At 41.8% G+C, this 25,259-nt stretch overlaps 1 protein-coding gene across 1 annotated transcript; it reads right to left on the reverse strand.

Moving 5' to 3' along the window:
* Positions 1–48: 48 nt before the first annotated feature.
* LOC116957224 (uncharacterized) lies at positions 49–24,587 on the reverse strand. Its single transcript, XM_076055355.1, has 4 exons — positions 24,465–24,587; positions 23,842–23,927; positions 16,073–18,421; positions 49–3,912 (listed from the first exon to the last, which is right to left on the reverse strand). The coding sequence occupies exons 3-4, from the start codon at positions 18,379–18,381 to the stop codon at positions 1,599–1,601; spliced, it is 4,623 nt and encodes a 1,540-aa protein (XP_075911470.1). The 5' UTR covers positions 18,382–18,421; positions 23,842–23,927; positions 24,465–24,587; the 3' UTR covers positions 49–1,598.
* Positions 24,588–25,259: the final 672 nt, after the last annotated feature.

Below are 25,259 nucleotides of genomic sequence, written 5' to 3' on the forward strand. Positions count from 1 at the left end.
TAGGTCTAATACTTTTGTTGATAAGTTGCTGGTGACTCAGAGACGATGTGAAGGTTAAGGGCTTGCGCCTTTGGTTTATTAAAGATATTCAAATAACACAAGGGTGTAACAACTCCCAGGGATTAGGGGTCCTACACTGAGTCCTGCCACACGACCCTACTCTGTCTGGTCCCAGCCCGGCTAGCTCCGGTCTCTCTCTAACGTGGCGGTTTAGGGACTCTGCCAGCTCCACCGACAGAAGCACCTCTAACGGCTAACACCGGCTTCTCCTCAGACTCACCACTCGATCCCTCTACCTCTGGTTCCCTCTTCACCCTTCTACCATTACCGCAGTGACCCCGCTTACGTCACGGAGTCCTCTAAATACTCGAGACGTGATGTCATCGAGCCGCCCAGCGCGCATGACGTCAAGTTCCGTGACATCACCGCACTGGACTGCACACATGACGTCACGTCCCCATTTTACTCCTCCACACTTTCATAATTACTTGGTTCATGCTTAACCAAGTTTTGTGGTATACCATAGTTGATACCAAGGATATTCCGAGGATTTTATTAACCTTTGTTCCCCATCTGTATGGCCAGGGATCCGTGCTTATTCTCAAGTTATATTTCGATATCCTGAGGTTGAAGATATAGCTAAGCTTCAAACTTTACTGTTGTATTTTAAAAACCCTAGTCAGCTCATAATTATTAACAACCCTTGGGTGGATTTTGCTGTCCAAGGGAGGTTTGTGACCCCTGCTGTTTCCATCTTGTTTGTTTTATTGTGGGTTGTTTCCTTTAAGGCGGCCTTCTCTTGAAGTCAACTGGGGATTACCCTCAGAATCTCATTAGCCCCTCCTTGGGTTTGCCGTTTTTTCATAATACATTTTACGACTTCCAAAACAGGCTTGTGAGTAATTATCCAGCTGTCTTTTGCGTGGCAAGGCAGGAGGCAGCTGGGGGGGGGGGGGGGGTGTGGGGACTCACCCTTTCCATGCCCCAGCACTACATCCCAATCAAAATTATTACCAAAAAATTGGCAGAATCACACTTAATATATATTTTTGGAAAAGGCATATACAGTATACACCATGCTCTTTGAGTGATAATAGGTTTATCCCTTTTTTATGGCAACAAAAAAGGTGTTGAGATGTTAAAACACCAAACTGAAACCTTTAACAAGGAATCATGTCACTGCATTAACCACAATACTTGTGGTCAGAATGCAAACAATAAACACTGATAATATGATGCATTGTCTTTGAAACTGATTGGTCCACACCAGAGACAGCTTTCGTTTGAGCCTAGTATCAAACCGTGTTAGACCAGAGGAAGCTAAACGGCGAGTGTTTGTGATGAGATATGCTACGAAACTCCGATTTGCTGAGGCGATTAAGCAAGCACCATATACATGCTAATATTATAACATAGTGAATCCTTGGGAGCTTATTGGCTCTGGCTCCTAGTTAGAGATCTACCCAACCCAGAGGTCCGCAAATACTGGCCGCTCTTACTCTGCAGGTTGAACCTAGGAATGGAGTGTTCAACTTCACATTCTTTCCATTCAAGGCCTGTGACAAAGATGAATCTATTAGCGCTTCATTGTCTCAAGCTTACACATCTACAGGGTAACCATTTGACTTTGTATTGTCTAAGAAGTCCACCCACACCTCCACTTCCACAAACCGCTGGGAGTTGCCTCGCTCTGCCTCACAGTCAGAATTCTCCTCCTGCTTCACGTTGCCTCCATCGATGTGAAGGTCCGATTTTGGAGTTGCATCTTCATCTTCACATTTTACCATCACTTCTTCGCTCTTCATCACTTCTTCACATTTTACCTTCACTTCTTCACATTTTACCTTCACTTCTTCGCTCTTCACTGTCACCTCTTCAAATTTCACCTTGAAACATTTCATAGTGTCCAAGCTGGAATTCAGTTCTGGTTCTTTTTTCAGGAGGGATGGGCTCATTGCAGCACTTTGACTTTCACAAGTCGATTTCAGACTACACTCCGTGGGGATCTTCTGATGCCTGGGTGTTCTCTGGTGTCGACGAAGAACTGATGACTGTGCAAATGCCTTCTCACACACACTGCACTTGAAGGGTTTCTCTCCTGTGTGTTTTCCCTGTTGTATTTTAAGATTTGATGAATCTGAAAATGCCTTCCCACACACACTGCACTTGAAGGGTTTCTCTCCTGTGTGTGTTCTCTGGTGCCTTTGAAGATATGATGACCGTGTGAACGCCTTTCCGCACACAGTGCACTTGAAGGGTTTCTCTCCTGTGTGTGTTCTTTGGTGTTTTTTAAGATCTGATGACTTTGCAAACGCTTTATCGCACAAAAGGCACCTGAAGGGTTTCCCTCCCATGTGTGTCCTCTGGTGCCGTTTAAGAGGATATGAACCTGAAAATACCTTCCCACACAAACTGCATGTGAAGGGTTTCTCTCCTGTGTGTGTTTTCTGGTGGATCTGAAGACCTGATGACCATGCAAATGCCTTCTCACAGACAGGGCACTTGAAGGGTTTCTCTCCTGTGTGCGTTCTCTGATGTATTTTAAGTTGTGATGAATCTGCAAAGGGCTTCCCGCACAGAGTGCACCTGAAGGGTTTCTCTCCTGTGTGTGTTCTCCGGTGTTTTTTAAGTTGTGATGAATCTGCAAAGGGCTTCCCGCACAGAGTGCACCGGAAGGGTTTCTCTCCTGTGTGTGTTCTCCGGTGTTTTTTAAGATGTGATGAATCTGCACAGGGCTTCCCGCACAGAGTGCACCTGAAGGGGTTCTCTCCTGTGTGTGTTCTCTGGTGCATTTTAAAACAAAATGAACTTGAAAATGTCTTCTTACACAAACTGCACTTTAAATGTTTCCCTTCCATGTGTGATCTCTGGTGGATCTGAAGACATGATAACCATGCAAATGCCTTGTCACAGACAGTGCATTTGAAGGGCTTCTCTCCTGTGTGTGTTCTCTGGTGCCTCTGAAGAACTGATGATTCTGCAAATGCCTTCTCACAGACAGTGCACTTGAAAGGTTTCTCTCCCGTGTGTATTTTAAGGTGTGTTTTAAGATTTGATGACCGTGCAAATGCCTTGTCACAGACAGTGCATTTGAAGGGCTTCTCTCCTGTGTGTGTTCTCTGGTGCCTCTGAAGAACTGATGATTCTGCAAATGCCTTCTCACAGACAGTGCACTTGAAAGGTTTCTCTCCCGTGTGTATTTTCTGATGTGTTTTAAGGGCGGATGAATATGAAAATGCCTTCCCACACACACTACACCTGAACGGTTTCTCTCCCGTGTGTGTTCTCTGGTGTTTTTTAAGAACATATGAATCTGAAAATGCCTTCCCACACACACTACACCTGAAGGGTTTCTCTCCCGTGTGTGTTCTCTGGTGTTTCTTAAGAACAGATGAATTTGAAAATGCCTTCCCACACACACTACACCTGAAGTGTTTCTCTCCCGTGTGTGTTCTCTGGTGTTTTTGAAGACCTGATGACCATGCAAATGCCTTCTCACACACAGTGCACTTGAAGGGTTCATCTCCTGTATGTTCTCTCTGGTGCTTGTGTAGAATTGATGACCGTGAAAACGCCTTCCCGCACACAGTGCACTTGAAGGGTTTCTCTCCTGTGTGTGTTCTCTGGTGTATTTTAAGATATGACGACTCTGTAAATGCCTTCTCACACACAGTGCATTTGAAAGGTTTCTCTCCTGTATGTGTTCTCTGGTGTCTTTTAAGGGCAGATGAATCTGAAAATGCCTTCTCACACACAGTGCACTTGAAGGGTTTCTCTCCTGTGTGAGTTCTCTGGTGCCGTGTCACACTTCCAGTACAATCCATGCTGTTTGCATCCTGGTCCCATTGTTGTCTTTTTGAACCGGGCTGCGCCGAGTGTCTTTGCTCCATCAGACCAATTCTGCTGAGGAAGCGTCAGAAGAATTGTCAGCTGCAGACAGAAAAAAATATCCACACCATCTACGTCAGTACCGAGGCACAGAGGAATAAATATATAGACATAATCACACATGACTTACACGTCTATATTTATTCATATATTCAAGATATTCCCCAATCCATCACACGGGCTGTGAAGGCACACAATGAGAGGGCAAATGGTTATAAATATGTCTGGAGGCCCTAGTATCTTCTAAATAAATATTAACCCAAAACACCAAGCACACAATTTCGGCTGCCTGGCTACAAAAGCAATATTTATAAAAGCAAAATTCAGCTAACATAGCAAAGGCTGTTGGAAATAATACTATTTGTATCATGCAGAAATGCATAAATTTATATTAAATTGCAACTTAGAGGTGTGAAGCCAGGCTCAGATTTGCTTGAATGTTTGGATGAACAGCAGCATATATGCTGTGTTAATTTCCTGACTGTTTCGATTCTTACAAAAAGTTCAAGAGGAAAACTAAAATAAGCTATTGTTTTGATTTAACCTCCATGTTCAACATCGGAGAGGACGACAATAAGTTCAGCTTTCACTTATCAATCATGTTTGCTGTCTGCGATAATCAAACTAATTATTGAATTCATAATGCAGTGAAATAACTGCCACAGCTCCCTACAAAAATAAACTCTTCAATACACATATTTCGCATGGATCATTACATCTTACCTATACAAATCATTTGTCTGTTTTTCTGTCCGTCTGTGTGTATACGAAACTTGTGACGGATTTGACTCGTGAACCGTGGAGTTTACGTTTAAAAAAAGTACCCGGGTACCACGAGATAGGCCCGGTGGTGAGCCAGCGCTGATCGTATTTTGCGTCCGTCAACTTTAAAGTAGTTAAATTAACAATTTAGTATAATAGGTTTTCCTATTTTTTTCTGGCAACAAAATGGGTGTTAAGATGTTAAAACACCAAACTGACACCTTTTGCAAGGAATCATGTCTGCATTAACCACAATACTTGCAGTCAAAATGCAAACAAAAAAAACACTCTGAAAAAAATGTATTGTCCTTGAAACTGATTGGTCCACATCAGAGACAGCTTTCATTAGAGCCTCGTCTCAAACAGTGTTAGACCAGAGGACGCCAAAAGGCGAAGGAGGTCCCATGATATAACAATTTAGTACTATTAATAATTATTTTACTACGCTGCGTGCGCCAAAACTCACAACTGCGCATGCGCGAGGCCGGGGCCCCTACATGGGACTAGGCCAAAATCGCGTAGATAGAAAAATGTTAATAAAAAAGACAAATAATGAAAATCGAAATATAAAAATAATTAAAAAAGCACTAATGTAGATAGGCTTGGTTCTTAATCGGAGTTAAGTGTACTAGCAGTCTATAATGCAGACTATGTTTAGGGCCAGCCTAGCTCTAATATCAGAGAGAATAAGATTGCTCCCATTTTTTATTTGATAATTTAGACAAGACTCTCTTAAATCACACTTAACATTAACAGATAAAATGTCCACATCTGATTGGGACCATGTAGATAACATGACAGTTCCTTCAGCTACTTCAATGTCAACTAAATGTAAAGTTAACTTGATTGCTAAATTCAACCTCCTGTCAAAAAAGAAGCCCAAGCCACACGTTAAAAAGTCAGATGTTAACAATATTTTTTTCAATCAGAGTAACAGCCCAATTTCCAACAGCCTAAAATCAGTAGTAGCTAAAGGGTTGAATTTCACAGTCTCCCCTAAACACATCCCAGTGTGTGATATCATTGCCCAGGTCGACATAGCCCTCAAAGGTTTGGGACACATCCCGGCAGACGTTGCAAGATCTGAAATCGCTGCTATCCTCAAAAACGCTAAGAAACCCGTTAGCAACATCACCAAGGACGAGCGTTTTCAACTCACTCAATTAAAAAAAGAGAGATGACATTGTCATCCTCTAAGCCGACAAAGGCAATGCCACTGTCATCATGGATAAAACCACTTACAACAACAAAATTCAGGACCTTCTGAATGATGGCAGCTATACCAAAATCAATAGAGATCCCACCAACCGCCTAACCAAGAAAACCAACAATATCATCACTAATTCGACTTCTCTAATCGAACCGACCAAGCAGCTCTCTCTATAAAACCTTCGGCTGCTAGACCACCCAGATTTTATGGCCTTACAAAAATCCACAAAGTAGGTACCCTGCTCCATCCTATCGTCTTCACAATTAACTCACCCACCTAGAAACTGGCCCCATTTCTGTCTGAGACCCTGCTTCCTTTCACGGGCAAGACCACCTCAGCTGTACTTAACTCAGCTCACTTGGTTTCTCTAATGAAGGACATCTCACTGTCTCCCGATGATTTGCTTATCAGTTTCGATGTAGACTCCCTGTTCACCAAGGTACCTGTACCTGACACCATTGCAATCATTGAAGACTTGGTACAACAGTGACTGAATCCAGATGTACCAACTTTGGTAAGGCACTGCCTTATCAACACTTACTTCACCTGGTATGGTACATTCTACAAACAAAATGAGGGTACCCCAATGGGTTCTACCTTACTACTACAGCCAGTACACACTGCTAGAGAGTTAGTATAGCTACTAATACAGCCAGTACACACTGCTATAGAGTTAGTCTAGCTACTACTACAGCCAGGACACGCTGCTAAAAAGTATAGTAGTTATACTAACTCTATAGCAGTGTGTACTGGCCATAGAAGTAGTCATATTAACGCTCAACCACATCAATTCCATACAGCCATCTATCAAATTCACCATGGAAGTGGAAAATGATGGCAAGCTACCATTCCTGGATGTTGTGATCGAGAAGAGACCTGATGGCTTGTTGGGACACACTGTCTACAGGAAAGCCAACCACATGGATGCCTATCTAATGCCTGACTCCCACCACCGTCCAGCCCAGAAAAATTCCCTCCTCAAAACACTACACCATAGGGCCCGTTGCATCTCTGACCAGCGCCACCTAGCCAGTGAGCAGAAGCACGTACACCAAGCCCAAAGGATGAATGGATATTCTGACCGTACAATCCGCAAAGCTGTCTCCCCAGCCATGGGGAGACAACCATCTTAGGATCCAATCAAAACCATCACTTTGCCATACATAGCAGGGGTTACCAAAAATATTTCCAAAAATCTTAAACAAACACAAGATCGAGGTTTGTTTCAACACAGTACACAAAATCCGTGATTTGATCCCATCTGTGAAGGATGTGATTCCTGACACGCAATACCCTGGTGTCTACAAACTAAGTTGTGGCTGCGGCAGCAGTTACATTGGGGAAACGAAACGACATGTCTCGGACCGTGTTCGCGAACACAAGACAGATCTGAAACATGGTAGGATCAATACCTCTGCCATTGCTGATCATTGTTTTAACGCTGTGGGCTCACACGAAATAGATTTTTCCAAGATGAAAGATTTGTTCATGAAGCCATCCAGATATATAGGGAAGGACGTTATTAACCAGGTAAAGCCTTAACTGACTGTGATGTTTCCATCCTACCTGCCTATGTGAGCTGTTATTTCCAACTCTCTGTGTGTCTCTCACCATGTGTACCTCTTGCTCTTAGGGGTTTTTTGTTCCTCTTGCCCGGCTCTCTGACAATGACATGCTAATCATCTCATTGGCACACCTCAGGTGTCTGGGCCGTCTCACATTGACATGCTAATCTCTCACATTTACATTTATGTACAAATTCCTTCTCTAGCTCTGCCCACTTATCCTATATGAACTCTTGTTGTAGCAGCTCTTTCTCCTATGTCAGCAGTCATCCTGCTGTGTTTGTTTCACACCTGATGACAGTTGCTTGAGTTGCGATCGAAACGTCGTGATCTATTATTTTTTCTACCTACGTGAAATTACTGAAAGAACCAAAGAGTATGGATTCCTGCAGTCACGAAAGCTTCAAACCAAGATTAGACTACAGCAATGGTTATTAAGTTGGTTGCGTGTACTGACAGTCTATAATGTGTAGACTGTATGTTTCTTATTAAGTTTGGTGAGTTTACTCGCAATCTTTCATGTGGAATGTAGCAATAGTTATTAAGCTAGGCCAGTGTACTGGCAGTCTATAGACTTATTCTCGGTTATTAATAACCATTTATTCAGTCTACATTATAGACTGCCAGTACATTCACAAAACTTAATAACCAGGCTACAGCTGACATTTATGGTTATTTTTATTTTTTTATTCACTTTATTATTCACTTAATTTCTATTCCTATTTGTCTATCTCCATGACTCAACCAAAAAACCAAAGATTATAAAAAGAGTCAGTATAGCTACTACTATAGCCACTACACACTGCTATAGAGTTAGTATAGCGACTATTACGGCCAGTACACACTGCTATCGAGTTAGTATAGCTACTACTGCGACCAGTACACACAGCTATAGAGTTAGGATAGCGACTACTACAGCCAGTACATACTGCTATAGAGTTAGTATAGCTACTATTACAGCCAGCACACACTGATATACAGATAGTATAGTTACTACAACAGCCAGTACACACTGCCATAGAATTAAATATAGCTAAAACTACAGACAGACGGTATTGCTAAAGTTAGTATAGCTACTACTACAGCCAATACATACTACTGTAGTGATAGTAGCTACCACTACAGCCAGTACATACTACTGTAGTGATAGTAGCTACCACTACAGCCAATATATACTACTGTAGTGATAGTAGATACTACTACAGCCAGTACATACCACTGTAGTCATAGTAGCTATTACTATAGCCAGTACATACCACTGTAGTGATTGTAGCTACTACTAAAGCCAGTACATACTACTGTAGTGATAGTAATTACACCCAGTACATACCACTGTAGTGATAGTAGCTACTACTAAAGCCAGTATATACTACTGTAGTGATAGTAGCTACTACTACAGCTAGTACATACCACTGTAGTGATAGTAGCTACTACAGCCAGTACATACCACTGTAGTGATAGTAGCTACTACTACAGCCAGTACATACCACTGTAGTGATAGTAGCTACTACTACAGCCAGTACATACTACTGTAGTGATAGCAGCTACTACTACAGCCAATGCATACTACTGTAGTGAAAGTAGCTACCACTACAGCCAGTACATACTACTGTAGTGATAGTAGCTACCACTACAGCCAATACATACTACTGTAGTGATAGTAAATACTACTACAGCCAGTACATACCACTGTAGTCATAGTAGCTACTACTATAGCCAGTACATACTACTGTAGTGATAGCAGCTACTACTACAGCCAATGCATACTACTGTAGTGAAAGTAGCTACCACTACAGCCAGTACATACTACTGTAGTGATAGTAGCTACCACTACAGCCAATACATACTACTGTAGTGATAGTAGATACTACTACAGCCAGTACATACTACTGTAGTTATAGTAGCTACTACTATAGCCAGTACATACCACTGTAGTGATAATAGCTACTACTAAAGCCAGTATATACTACTGTAGTGATAGTAGCTACTACTACAGCTAGCACATACCACTGTAGTGATAGTAGTTACTACAGCCAGTACATACCACTGTAGTGATAGTAGCTACTACTACAGCCAGTACATACCACTGTAGTGATAGTAGCTACGACTACAGCCAGTACATACTACTGTAGTGATAGTAGCTACTACTACAGCCAGTACATACCACTGTAGTCATAGTAGCTACTACTATAGCCAGTACATACTGTAGTGATAGTAGATACTACTACAGCCAGTACATACCACTGTAGTCATAGTAGCTACTACTATAGCCAGTACATACTACTGTAGTGATAGTAGCTACTACTATAGCCAGTACATACTACTGTAATGATAGTAGATACTACTGTAGTGATAGTAGCTACTACTATAGCCAGTACATACCACTGTATTGATAGTAGATAGTGCTATCGAGTCGGTATATACTACTATAGAGTTAGCAGATATTACTAAAGTCAGTATTTCCTACTATAGAGTTAGTAGCTACTGCTATAGAGTCGATATATACCAAGGCCGTAGCCATGGAGTCACCATTGGGGGGGACCAAATCTTCCAGGGGGTCTGAGGGTCCCAAACCAGAAAAATATCTAAATTTGAAAACTAATTTCCTGCCTAAAAATATTAAAAAATTCACTAACACGAGATACTTTTTTTTTACAATCATGTATAATAGTGTATTGTATTACATTGCTCTGTATTTACTTTTTTACCATTTCTTGTTTCATTGTATGTACTGTTTGAGATTAGGGATCAATAAAGTAAAACCATAACCACAATCATATAAACAGAAATCTATGCATTGATTTAAATGAAGTCCAAATATTGTGGCCAAGGTATAGCAAATTGTTCGTTTTATTTACATACCAAAGCAATTATTATTACATTTTTTATATTTTTATAGCAATATATTGGGACGGGGCGGACACTTTGAGCATATTTGAATATTGGGGGGGGGGGGATGTGTCCTACTGACTGGGATGTGTCCCCCCCCCCCAATATATATTATAATTACGGCCTTGATATATACTATTAAAGAGTCGGTAGATACTACTGCAGTCAGTAGAAACTACTGTAGAGTTACTATATACTACTCTAGTCAGTAGTTACGACTATAAAGTCGGTAGTTACTATTGTAGAGTCAGTAGATACAACTGCAGTCAGTAGAAGCTACTTTTAAAGAGTAAGCAAATACTACTTTCGAATGAATCGTTCCCACTATAGTCGGCAGATACTACTATAGAATCAGTAGATACTAGTCAGTAGATACCACTACTCAGTAAATACTGCGACAGTCAGTTGATACTACTATACAGTCCATAGATACTACTATGATCAGTAGAAACTACTATAGAGTAAGTAGATACTACTGTCAGTAGATACTATAGTCAGTAGATACTACAGTCAGTAGATACTACTATAAAGTAGATACTACTGTCAGTAGATACTACTAAAGAGTAAGTACATACTACTGTCAGTACATACTACTGTCAGTACATACTACTGTCAGTAGATACTACTGTCAGTAGATACTACAGTCAGTAGATACTACAGTCAGTAGAGACTACAGTCAGTAGATACTACTGTAGAGTTAGTAGATACTCCTGTCAGTAGATACTACTATGGTCAGTAAATATTACTACAGTCAGTAGATACTACTATAGTCAGCAGATACTACTCTATAGTAAGAAGATACTGCTGTCATTAGATAATACTATGGTCAGTAAATACTACTAGTCAGTAGATACTACTATAGTCAATAGATACTACTGTAGAGTTACTAGTTACTACTATAGTCAGGGTATACTACTATAGTCGGTAGATAACGTGACAACCCATACAAGTTGGCTGTGTCGGGTGGTGGAGGGGTTTAACTACACATATATTTACGCGATCTAACCCAAACAAACCTGTATTAAGGATGTATATTTGGAGTTTGCGTGTCTCTCTCCTCGTGGTCGCGTGGACTTTCCTCAGGATCCTCAGGATTTTTTTCCCTGCACATTTAGAGTCAACATCACCACGCGTTTAGAGTATTTAACCGACAGACATTTCCACATACTGTTTGGTTCTATTCGGTAAAGTCACGTAGGTAAAAAATAAAACAACAGACACTACTACTACGGTCAGTATGGATCCTTGCAGTCGCGAAAGCTTCAAATCTAGACATTTCCACACGTTGATAAGCCACTTTGTTGTGGGCAGGTCGCTTCTGAAAATAAGAGCGGTATAGCAGCTCAAGTGGGCTTGGCCTTGGTAAGATAACAAAACAAAAACTGTAGATATATTTAAAAGAAAACAAAGTGACAAAGTAGTGAGCCAGGTGCATTCAGGCGAGGGCAGGAGGCAAGGCCCCGCATTGCTAGGCCCCGCGTTGTAATGTTCCAACCTGGACATCGATTCCATACTCGCTGCTACTCAATTGACATCCCTACGAGAGAGACGGAGCGAGGCTCTACCTGGGTAAACAACAACAACCACCACCACCACAACAACAACCACGATGTTAACTTCTCACCTCAAATCTCAGTGAGCGCAGGCGCGCGGATCGGCAGCTTCCTGGTATCTCGTGACGTCACGCGGCAGCAGGAGGTGACATGACGTCACTAGAGCGGTACAACACACTCCCATACCAAATGTGCGGCGGTGCAAGTTAATAAATTATGTTAATGAACTAGGCCCATAAGTGAGTGAACTCGCGGTGGAGGGGGGTTGGGGGGGGTGCGTGAATACCTTGGTGACATGACGTCACTAGCGCGTTACACCTCCCCCTCGCGTCTCACGCCGATGAGGTAATGCAGAGTTGTGACGTCAGAGAGCGGGGTTTGAGTTTAAATTTATTTAGATTTTATTCCATTGCTCCCTCTCTTTCAGTTTCATTTATTTGGTATAGCCCTGTGAGCCATTCGGCTCTTGAATCGGGTGCAACCGCAACAAACACAAAACATGAACCAGAAAACATCTTAAAGTGACTATGTGTGACTGTGTAACCAGATAATCCAGGAAAAAAAAACAGCAAAATATTCCTGAAAAAGCACCGTACACCAACGCTGTGTGCAAAAATCCGAGTGGGATGCAAGTCAAACAACAACAACAAGACAACTTAGATTAAGGCCATCAGTCTAACTCCGTACTACAACAAACAAACATGGCCAAACCAAAAATCGTTTTCGACATCACCAAAATAAAGCCATAAAAGCAATGTAACAGTGATCATAGGAACTGTGTGTGTGTGTGTGTACAAACTGTGTATACACTGTGTGTGTGTACAAACTATGTATACACTGTGTGTACTGTGTGTGTGCAAACTGTGTATACACTGTGTGTGTGTACAAACTGTGTATACACTGTCTGTACTGTGTGTGTGTACAAACTGTGTATACACTGTCTGTACTGTGTGTGTGTACAAACTGTGTATACACTGTGCGTGTACTGTGTGTGTACAAACTGTGTATACACTGTGCGTGTACTGTGTGTGTACAAACTCTGTATAAACTGAGAGTGCGCTGTTTTTGAGTTGTACGCCTTTTGGCGTCTTCTGGTCCAACAAGTATCCAAAAACTAGCCACCTGAGATCAATCATCACCCCCTACTGGCAGAGGAACATCCACTTAGACCGCTGCTGAGTCAACTCATGCAGCACAGGGACAGTTACACCGTGGGAGTGGCCGTCGACTGTTTGAAATGAGATTTTACAGCCACTTAAATACAAATATTTTTACAAGTATCCCAAGGTGCATGCTATTAGCTTCGGTGTCTCAGCCTCCTTCTTACAGGATCTACCCAAACACGTTTGGTCATATATATACTGGCTGCTCCTACTCTACATTATTAAAACATTCCACCCAAATCTACATCGAAAATCGGCTGGGATTTGTCCCGGGTTCACTCACAGTCCAACCTCTCCTCCCACTTTCAGCTGCCTTTATTGACCTGGAGCACAAACCCTGGAGTCTTCATGTCACGTTTCCTCCTGGCCAAGTATCCAAGCAAGAATTTTCTAATGGTTCTTTCGTTGCAAGCTATGAGCTTATTGTGGCACTTGGAATTTCAAACCTCGAATGCAGACTCTGCTCCTTATTGATCTCCTTACGCGTGTTTCAGTTTTAAAACACTTCAAAGGCCTTCAAACACTGTACTTGACGGGGTTTTTTACGTGTTCCCTGGCGGTAGTGAAGATTTGATGACCGTGCAAACGTCTTAACACACAAAGTGCACCTGATGGGCTCCTCTTTTGTGCATGTTCTCTGTTGTCGGTCAAGATTTGATGACTGTGCAAATGAATTCCAAGACTCAGTGCACAGTCGTCACGTCCCGTGGACGAGGGGAGTTCTGCTCTTGGTGAGGTCACAAACCAGATAGGGAAGCGCTGACATCACCCACGTGACTTTGAGGCGATATCTCCAGAGGCTTTTACATATTTAAGTAAACATGTGGTAAGCAGCAGGATATCGATGGACACGGTTATTTAAGTTTTATTTAAACAGATAGTAAAATCCAATAAAAGCTAGGCTAGAATACAAATCTTAAACAAAAATCCATGATACATTTCAAATGTGCTCTTAAAATTACCTCCTTGCTATGAGGCAGATAAGCAGACACGTGTCTTTCATTTATTGGTCTCTCCATGACACAGAGAAATGTTTTACACAAACTATAAATAGCAGCCTTCTAGGAGTACATAACTGATTCAGTGCAAGCCACCTGTGGACCAGTATTGGTGTACAATGTCTCAACAGCAGTCGGGCTTGCTCCAACCGATGGTTATGAACATTCAGATGTTAATCAGCAAGGAGCATTTCTAGTCCGAGTTCGACAAAATCTAAAAAACGCGTTGCAATGGTGCATCCTTTTGGGACATGCTTTAGCGGGTTTCGGTCTACATCCGAAACCCTAGCTAGCATCACTGTCGTTTAAATTACGGTGTGGCCTCTATTTCACGCGACACCCCATATTACAATGCGGGAAACACAACCAAGACCACTGCCGGTATATTCCAGCTGTATAGTGTTAACTTATTTAACCTCTACACAAATCTTACATTGTTAAAGGGCAACAGGGCTACTACTTCTCTGGAGGAGTGCACACATCACAAGCCACTATACCAACCCAAATAACCCTCACAATAACACAACAACCAACACAGTCACACAACAATGCAACAACTGCAGCCTCACCGACTTACTCCACCACGAATGCTGATGGGAGAAAACCGCTGAGCAAAACTCTGAAGGCACGCACGATGCACCACCCGGCTCTGGAACAGACCAAACAAAAACGCTCCAAACACCACTTCAGCGGATCAGTCCCAGCCACCTGGAGCCAGATCAATCACAAAAAATACCAGTTGACCCGTATCACAAGAACAGCTGTCACGTGAGTTATCTGTATAGGTTACTTCCAAAACACACACTTTCTTATACAATCACGTGTTCCATGTTTGACCTTATAGACAAAATGTTACATGTACGCACAAAATCAGACAAGTATTCATTAATTTTGATTTAAAGCTTTCGTGACTGCAGGGATTCATATTTTTGGATCTTTCGGTAAAGTCACATAGAAGGGAAACAATAAAATAATAAAACTATAAAACAATATTCTCAAGACGTTTCGACTGCAGCACAAGCAGTCATCATCAGGTGTGAAAACCTAAGCAAGAAAAAAATATTGCTGTGGTTTTCACACCTGATGATGATTGTTGTAGTCGAAACGTCGTGATAATTTTGTTTTATATTTTTATTATTTTGTTTCCCTTCTACATGACTTTACCGAAAGAACCAAGAATAAACATTCATCAAATTATAATTCTAAATTATCGATAGGCATATTGACAAAATGTAATTACTGCACTGAAATGTATTTCGTGTTATATCGTATTTACAAGTTGATCTCTGTCGGATGAGGCCTACACCTACAGTACTCAGATTGAGGGAAGCCAAGTGGTAGTGCATTCTCTTTTTGTTGCAGAGGTTCAATGTTCAAATCAGACAGGCATCCCTGATTAGTCCAGCAACATTAATTACAAATATGCACCGTACTTCTTAACATCTGATTCTAAAACATACTATTGTCATTCAAAACGCCAGTATGCGATTGCATGCGATTGCATGCTGGCATTGTGGTTAAAATTTGGCAAATTCGAAACATTACCCACAAATGACACAACTGAGATTACACATCAATCATTGCGCCCTACTAACAGACTCATGCCCACATGCAGGCTGGTGCAGGACCACCTTATGCCACACAGGTGCAGCTGAAAAAAAGACATTTTTTAAAATTATGCTAATTTATATTAGGTTCAGCTTCGTTATCTAGGGGTATATTACCAATCGCGATAATACATTAGAAAATGTGTAATTATATGAAATTCTGTAAATGTACGCAATTATGCAAATTAGGCTCAGCTTCATTGTCTCAGGTGTATAACCAATTGTGAAAATACACTTATTATGTTTTAGAGTAATTCTATCAGGTCTCAGAATTCAGATCTCCTAGTTAGAGATCTACCCAACCCACAGGTCCGCAAATACTGACCGCTCTTACTGTGCAGGTTGAAACTAGGAATGGAGTGTTCAACTTCACGTTCTTTTCATTAAAGGCCTGTGACAAAGGTGACTATATTGGAGGTTCATTGTCTCAAGATTACACATTTACAGGGTCTCCATTTGACTTTGTATTGTCTAAGAAGTCCACCCACACCTCCACTTCCACAAACTGCTGGGAGTTGCCTCGCTCTGCCTCATAGTCAGAATTCTCCTCCTGCTTCACGTTGCCTCCATCGATGTGAAGGTCCAATTTTGGAGTTGAATCTTCATCTTCACATTTCACCTTCAAATCTTCGCTCTTCACTGTCACCTCTTCAAATTTCACCTTGAAACATTTCATAGTGTCCAAGCTGGAATTCACTTCTGGTTCTTTTTTCAGAAGGGATGGGCTCATTGCAGCACTTTGACTTTCACAAGTCGATTTCAGACTACACTCCTTGAGGATCTTCTGATGCCTGTGTGTTCTCTTGTGTCGATGCAGAACTGATGACTGTGCAAATGCCTTCTCACAGACACTGCACTTGAAGGGTTTCTCTCCTGTGTGTGTTCCCTGGTGTATTTTAAGATTTGATGAATCTGAAAATGCCTTCCCACACACACTGCACTTGCAAGGTTTCTCTCCTGTGTGTGTTCTCTGGTGCCTTTGAAGATATGATGACCGTGTGAACCCCTTTCCGCACACAGTGCACTTGAAGGGTTTCTCTCCCATGTGTGTTTTCTGGTGCCGTTTAAGAGGAGATGAACCTGAAAATACCTTCCCACACAAACTGCACTTGAAACGTTTCTCTCCCGTGTGTGTTCTCTGGTGGATCAGAAAACCTGTTAACCATGCAAATGCCTTCTCACAGACAGTGCACTTGAAGGGTTTCTCTCCTGTGTGTGTTCTCTGGTGGATCTGAAGACATGATGACCATGCAAATGCCTTCTCACACACAGTGCACTTGAAAGGTTTCTCTCCTGTGTGTGTTCTCTGGTGGATCTGAAGATCAGACGACCATGCAAATGCCTTCTCACACACAGTGCACTTGAAGGGTTTCTCTCCTGTGTGTGTTCTCTGGTGTTTTTTAAGATGTGATGAATCTGCAAAGGGCTTCCTGCACACAGTGCACCTGAAGGGTTTCTCTCCTGTGTGTGTTCTCTGGTGTTTTTTAAGATGTGATGAATCTGCAAAAGGCTTCCCGCACAGAGTACACCTGAAGGGTTTCTCTCCTGTGTGTCTTCTCTGGTGCATTTTAAAACAAAATGAACTTGAAAATGTCTTCTCACACAAACTGCACTTGAAATGTTTCTCTCCCGTGTGTGTTCTCTGGTGGATCTTAAGATCAGATGAACTTGAAAATGCCTTCCCACACACACTGCACTTGAAGGGTTTCTCTCCTGTGTGTATTCTCTGGTGTCTTTTAAGGGCAGACGAATCTGAAAATCCCTTCTCACACACAGTGCACTTGAAATGTTTCTCTCCTGTGTGTGTTCTCTGGTGTTTTTTAAGATTTGATGACTGTGCAAATGCCTTCTCACACACACTGCACTTGAAGGGTTTCTCTCCTGTGTGTGTTCTCTGGTGGATCTTAAGAACTGATGACTCTGCAAATGCCTTCTCACAGACAGTGCACTTGAACGGTTTCTCTCCCGTGTGTGTTCTCTGGTGTGTTTTAAGGGCGAATGAATCGGAAAAGTCTTTCCCACACACACTACACCTGAAGGGTTTTTCTCCCGTGTGTGTTCTCTGGTGTTTTTTAAGAACAGATGAATCTGAAAATGCACTCCCACACACACTACACCTGAAGGGTTTCTCTCCCGTGTGTGTTCTCTGGTGTTTTTTAAGAACAGATGAATTTGAAAATGCCTTCCCACATACACTACACCTGAAGGGTTTCTCTCCTGTGTGTGTTCTCTGGTGGATCTTAAGAACTGATGACTCTGCAAATGCCTTCTCACACACAGTGCACTTGAAGGGTTCAACTCCTGCATGTTTTCTCTGGTGCTTGTGCAGAATTGATGACCGTGAAAACGCCTTCCCGCACACAGTGCACTTGAAGGGTTTCTCTCCTGTGTGTGTTCTCTGGTGTATTTTAAGATATGATGACTCTGTAAATGCCTTCTCACACACAGTGCACTTGAAGGGTTTCTCTCCTGTGTGCATTTTCTGGTGTTTTTTAAGATATGATGACTCTGTAAATTCCTTCTCACACACAGTGCACTTGAAGGGTTTCTCTCCTGTGTGCGTTTTCTGGTGTTTTTTAAGAAGTGATGACCATGTAAATGCCTTCTCACACACAGTGCACTTGAAGGGTTTCTCTCCTGTTTGAGTTTTCTGGTGCCGTGTCACACTTCCAGTACAATCCATGCTGTTTGCATCCTGGTCCCATTGTCTTTTTGTACCGGGCTGCGCTGAGTGCCTTTGCTCCATCAGACCAATTCTGCTGCTGAAGCGTCAGAAGAAGTGTCAGCTGCAGACAGAAAAAATATCCACACCAACTACGTCAGTATCAAGACAAAGAGGAATAAATATATAGACAGTCACACATGACTTACACGTCTATATTTATTCATATACTCAAGATATTCCCCAATCCATCACACGGCCTGTGAAGGCACACAATGAGAGGGCAAATGGTTATAAATATGCCCTAGTATCTTCAAAATAAATATTAACGCAAAACACCAAGCACACAATTTCGGCTGCCTGGCAACAATAGCAATATTTATAAAAGCAAAATTCAGCTAACATAGCAAAGGCTGTTGAAATAATACTATTTGTATATTGCAGAAATGCGTGCGCCAAACCACACATCTGCGCATACGTGAGGCCGGGGCCCCTGCATGGGACTAGGCCTTATCACGGCACTGTTAATTAAGTACTATATTCTTGGTGCTTTCGGTAAAGTCATGTAGATAGCAAAATATAAAAAACAAGTTAATTAAAATCGAAATAGTAAAAAAAATTAAAACACTAATGTAGATAGGCCTGGTTCTTAATCGAAGTTAAGTCTACTGGCAGTCTATAATGTAGACTATGTTTAGGGCCAGCCTAGCTCTAATCTTAGAGAATAAGATTGAACCCGATTTGAACTTGATAATTTAGACAAGACTCTCTGTTAGCATTAACAGATAAAATGTCCACATCTGATCGGGACCATGTAGATAACATGACAGTTTCTTCAGCTACTTCAATGTCAACTAAATGTAAAGTTAACTTGATTGCTAAATTCAACCTCCTGTCAAACAAGAAGCCCAAGGCACACTTTAAAAAGTCAGATGTTAACAAGATTTTTTTTATCAATCAGAGTAACAGCCCAATTTCCGACAGCCTAAAATCGGTACTAGCTAAAGGGTTGAATTTCAGTCTCCCCTAAACACACCCCAGTGTGTGATATCATTGCCCAGGTCGACATAGCCCTCAAAGGTTTGGGACACATCCCAGCAGATGTTGCAATATCTGAAAATCGCTGCTATCCTCAAAAACGCTAAGAAACCTGTTAGCAACATCAGCAAGGACGAGCGTTTTGAACTCGCTCAATTAAAAAATAGAGATGACATTGTCATCCTCTCAGCCAACAAAGGCAATGCCACTGTCATCATGGATAAAACCACATACAACAACAAAATTCAGGACATTCTTAAATGGCAGCTATACCAAAATCAATAGAGATCCCACCAACCGCCTAACCACAAAAAACAACAATATCATCACTAATTTGACTTCTCTAATCGAACTGACCAAGCAGCTCTCTCTAAAACCTTCGGCTGCTAGACCACCCAGATTTTATGGCTTTACCAAAATCCACAAAGTAGGTACCCTGCTCCGTCCTATCGTCTTCACCATTAACTCACCCACCTAGAAACTGGCCAGATTTCTGAGACCTTGCTTCCTTTCACGGGCAAGACCACCTCAGCTATACTTAACTCAGCTCGCTTTGTTTCTCTAATCAATGACATCTCACTGTCTCCAAATGATTTGCTTGTCAGTTTCGATGTAGACTTCCTGTTCACCAAGGTACCTGTACCTGACACCATTGCAATCATTGAAGACTTGGTCCAACAGTGACTGAATCCAGATGTACCAACTTTGGTAAGGCACTCCCTTACCAACACTTACTTCACCTGGAATGGTACATTCTACAAACAAAATGAGGGTACCCCAATGGGTTCTACCTTACTGCTACAGCCAGTACACACTGCTAAAAAGTATAGTAGTTATACTAACTCTATAGCAGTGTGTACTGGCCGTAGTAGTAGCCATATTAACGCTCAACCACATCAATTCCATACACCCATCTATCAAATTCACCATGGAAGTGTAAAATGATGGCAAGCTATCATTCCTGGATGTTGTGATCGAGAAGAGACCTGATGGCTTGTTGGGACACTCTGTCTACAGGAAAGCCATCCACATGGATGCCTATCTAAAGCCTGACTCCCACCACCATCCAGCCCAGATAAATTCCCTCATCAAAACACTACACCATAGGGCCCGTTGCATCTTCGACCAGCGCCACCTAGCCAGTGAGCTGGAGCACGTACACCAAGCCCACAGGATGAATGGATATTCTGACCGCACAATCCGCAAAGCTGTCTCCCCAGCCATGGGGAGACAACCATCTTAGGATCAAATCAAAACCATCACTTTGCCATACATAGCAGGGGTTTCCAAAAATCTTAAACAAACACAAGATTGAGGTTTGTTTCAACACAGTACACAAAATCCGTGATTTGATCCCATCTGTGAAGGATGTGATTCCTGACATGCAATACCCTGGTGTCTACAAACTAAGTTGTGGCTGCGGCAGGAGTTATATTGGGGAAACGAAACGACATGTCTCGGACCGTGTTCGCGAACGCAAGGCAGATCTGAATCATGGTAGGATCAATACCTCTGCCATTGCTGATCATTGTTTTAACACTGTGGGCGCACACGAAATTGATTTTTCCAAGACGAAGGTACTCTGCAAACCCACCGGCTATCATGAAAGATTTGTTCATGAAGCCATCCAGAAATATAAGCACAGACATAACTTCCACTGAGAAGATGAGTAAACACTGAGCAATAATTGGAAGGACGTTATTAACCAAGAAAAGGCTTAACTGACTGTGATTTTTCCATCCTACCTGCCTATGTCAGCTGTTATTTCCGACTCTCTGTGTGTCTCTCTCACCATGTGTACCTCTTGCTCTTAGGGGTTATTTGTTCCTGTTGCCCGGCTCTCTCACAATGAGATGTTAATCGTCTCATTGGCACACCTCAGGTGGCTGGGCCGTCTCACATTGACATGCTAATCTCTCACATTTACATTTATGTACAAATTCCTTCTCTAGTTCCGCCCACTTATCCTATATAAACTCTTGTTACAGCAGCTCTTTCTCCTATGTCAGCAGTCCTCCTGCTGTGTTTGTTTCACACCTGATGATGGTTGCTTGAGTTGCGATCGATACGTCGTGATCTATTATTTTTTCTATCTACGTGAATTTACCGAAAGAACCAAAGAGTATGGATTCCTGCAGTAAAGAAAGCTTCAAATCAAGATTAGACTATGGCAATGGTTATTAAGTTGGTTGAGTGTACTGGCAGTCTATAATGTAGACTATAGCCTGGTTCTTAACCTCGTTGAGTGTACTGACAGTCTATAATGTAGACTGTAGGTTTCTTATTAAGTTTGGTGAGTGTACTGGCAGTCTATAATGCAGACTGTAGCAATGGTGATTGAGCTGGGCGAGTGTACTGGCAGGCTATAGACTTATTCTTGGTTATTAATAACCATTTCATCAGTCTACATTATAGACTGCTAGTACATTCACAAAACTTAATAACCAGGCTACAGCTTACATCTATGGTTATTTTTTTTAATTCACTTCATTATTAACTTCATTTGTATTACTATTTGTCTATCTACATGACTCAACCAAAGAACCAAAGATTATAATTATAGAGTCAGTATAGCTACTACTACAGCCAGTGCACACTGCTATAGAGTTAGTATAGCTACTACTACAGCCAGCACACACTGCTATAAAGTTAGTATAGCTACTATTACATACAGTACACACTGCTATAGAGTTAGTATAGCTACTACTACAGCCAGTACACACTGCTATCGAGTTAGCATAGCTACTACTGCGACCAGTACACACTGCTATAGAGTTAGTATAGCTACTACTACTGCCAGTACACACTGCTATAAAGTTAGTATAACTACTATTACAGCCAGTACACACTGATTTACAGATAGTATAGTTACTAAAACAGCCATGACACACTGCTATAGAGTTAAATATAGCTAATACTACAGCCAGCACGTATTGCTAAAGTTAATATAGCTACTACAGCCAATACATACTACTGTAGTGATAGTAGCTACTACTACAGCCAGTACATACTACTGTAGTGATAGTAGCTACTACTACAACCAATACATACTATTGTAGTGATAGTAGCTGCTCCTACAGCCAGTACATACTACTGTAGTGATAGTGGCTACTACTATAGCCAGTACATACTACCGTAGTGATAGTAACTACTACTATAGCCAGTACATCCTACTGTAGTGATAGTAGCTACTACTACAGCCAATACATACTACTGTAGTGATAGTAGCTACTACTACAGCCAGTACATACCACTGTAGTGATAGAAGCTACTACTACAGCCAGTACATACCACTGTAGTGATAGAAGCTACTACTACAGCCAGTACATACTACTGTAGTAATAGTAGCTACGACAGCCAGTACATACGACAGCCAATACATAATACTGTAGTGATAGTAGATAGTGCTATCGAGTCGGTATATAATACTGTAGTGATAGTAGCTACTACTATAGCCAGTACATACCACTGTAGTGATAGTAGCTACTACGACAGCCAGTACATACTACTGTAGTGATAGCAGCTACTACTATAGCCAGTACATACTACTGTAGTGATATTAGATAGTGCTATCGAGTCGGTATATACTACTATAGAGTTAGTAGATATTACTAAAGCAGTATTTCCTCCTATAGAGTTAGTAGCTACTGCTATAGAGTCGATATATACCAAGGCCGTAGTCATGGAGTCAACATTGGGGGGGCCCAAATCTTCCAGGGGGTCTGGGGGTCCCAACCCAGAAAAATATCTAAATTTGAAAACTAATTTACTGCCATTTCCTGTGTATTGTATTGTATTACATTGCTCTGTTTTTACTTTTTTACCATTTCTTGTTTCATTGTATGTAATGTTTGAGATTAGGGATTAATAAAGTACAACCATAACCACATTAATATAAACAGAAATCTATGCATTGATTTATATGAAGACAAGTCTAAATATTGTGGCCAAGGTATAGCAAATTGTTGTTTTTATTTATATAGCATAGCAATTATTATTACATTTTTTTATATTTTTATAGCAATATATTGGGAGGGGGCGGAGATTTTGAGCATATTTGAAAATTGGGGGGGGGGATGTGTCCCCCCCTACTATAGAGAAAGTAGATACTACTGTCAGTAGATACTACTGTCAGTAGCTACTACAGTCAGTAGATACTACTAAAGGGTCAGTAGATACTACTGTAGAGTTAGTAGATAATCCTGTCAGTATATACTATGGTCAGTAAATACTACTACAGTCAGTAGATACTACTATAGAGTCAGTAGATACTCCTGTATAGTAAGTAGATACTACTGTCATTAGACACTACTATGGTCAGTAAATACTACTAGAGTCAGTAGATACTACTATAGAGTCAGTAGATACTATTTATAGTTAGTAGTTACTACTATAGTCAGGGTATACAACTATAGTCAGTAGATAACGTGACAACCCCTACTAGTTGGCTGTGTCGGGTGGTGGAGGGGTTTAACTACACATTTACGCGATCTAACCCAAACAAACCTGTATTAAGGATGTATATTTGGAGTTTGCGTGTCTCTCTCCCCGTGGTCGCGTGGATTTTCCTCAGGATCCTCAGGAGTTTTTCCCTGCACATTTAGAGTCAACAGAGTATTTAACCGACAGACATTTCCACATACTGTTTGGTTCTATTCGGTAAAGTCACGTAGGTAAAAAATAAAACAACAGATACTAATACTACGGTCAGTATGGATCCTTGCAGTCACGAAAGCTTCAAATCTAGACATTTCCACACGTTGATAAGCCACTTTGTTGTGGGCAGGTCGCTTCTGAAAACAAGAGCAGTATAGCAGCTCAAGTGGGCTTGGCCTTGGTAAGATAACAAAACAAAAACTGTAGATATATTTAAAAGAAAACAAAGTGACAAAGTAGTGAGCCAGGTGAAGACAAATTAAACTTAAGCAGAGAATTAAAGCAAATGCAATCAGGCGATGGGCAGGAGGCAAGGCCCCGCAAGGCTAGGCCCCGCGTTGTAATGTTCCAACCTGGACATCGATTCCATACTCGCTGCTACTCAATTGATATCCCTACGAGAGAGAGAGAGGAGCGAGGCTCTACCTGGGTAAACAACAACAACCACAACAACCACGATGTGAACTTCTCACCTCGGATCTCAGTGAGAGCGCGCGCGGTGCAACAGCCTCACGCTATATCGTGACGTCACGCGACACCAGCAAGTGACATGACGTCATTAGCGGCGAACACCCCCCCAGCGCGTCTCACGCCGATGACGCAATGCGGTGGTGACGTCAGAAAGCGGGTTTTAGAGTTTAAGTTTATTTAAATCTTGACTGCAGGAATACATTATATGGGTCTTTCGGTAAAGCCACGGCCTCAGGGCGCCCTCCGATCTAACATTGACATGCAAAATCCTTGAGGGCCATCAATAAATAAATGACGTCACGCGATTTTTGGCCAATATTTGACCCCCCTCCCGCCTCGTCACATATCGTCACAAATGTCTGACTCCCCCCCCTCCAGGAGCGTGACGTCATTTATGGACGGCCCCTTGGGCTGCACCCATCCCAGGCCTATTTCACGTCCTGCTTCAGCAGCTCTCTCGCTGTATTTTTTTACACCTGAAGACGATCGCTTGTGTTGCCATCGAAACGTCGTGATTTTTTTTATTATTTTTATATCTGCGTGGCTTTACCGAGAGACCCACAGAATACCATGTTCATACACACACAATAATGTGCACGTTGTTGATGAGCTCACGCACCCAAGGGGTCTCTGTTCAAGAGAGAGGGAGATATGGAAAAGGAATCTAAATAAACTCAAACCCCCGCTCTCTGACGTCACAACTTCGCATTACCTCATCGGTGTGAGACGCCTGGGGGAGATGTACCTCTCTAGTGACGTCATGTCACCAAGGTATTCACCCCCTCCCCCAACCCCCC

The sequence above is a fragment of the Petromyzon marinus genome, chromosome 71 (genome assembly GCF_048934315.1).
Source record: "Petromyzon marinus isolate PM22_M1 ecotype Great Lakes invasive population chromosome 71, UKy_Petmar_22M1.pri1.0, whole genome shotgun sequence".
Lineage (NCBI taxonomy): Eukaryota > Metazoa > Chordata > Hyperoartia > Petromyzontiformes > Petromyzontidae > Petromyzon > Petromyzon marinus.

Bases quoted from the DNA above. Each gene is read 5' to 3' on its own strand.
- LOC116957224 (XM_076055355.1), bottom strand. From the start codon at position 18,381: ATGGAGCAAAGGCACTCAGCGCAGCCCGGTACAAAAAGACAATGGGAC. The intron at 3,913-16,072 runs GTAATCTTGAGA...ATTCTTCTGACG, and splicing joins AATGGAGACCCTGTAAATGT to CTTCCTCAGCAGAATTGGTC.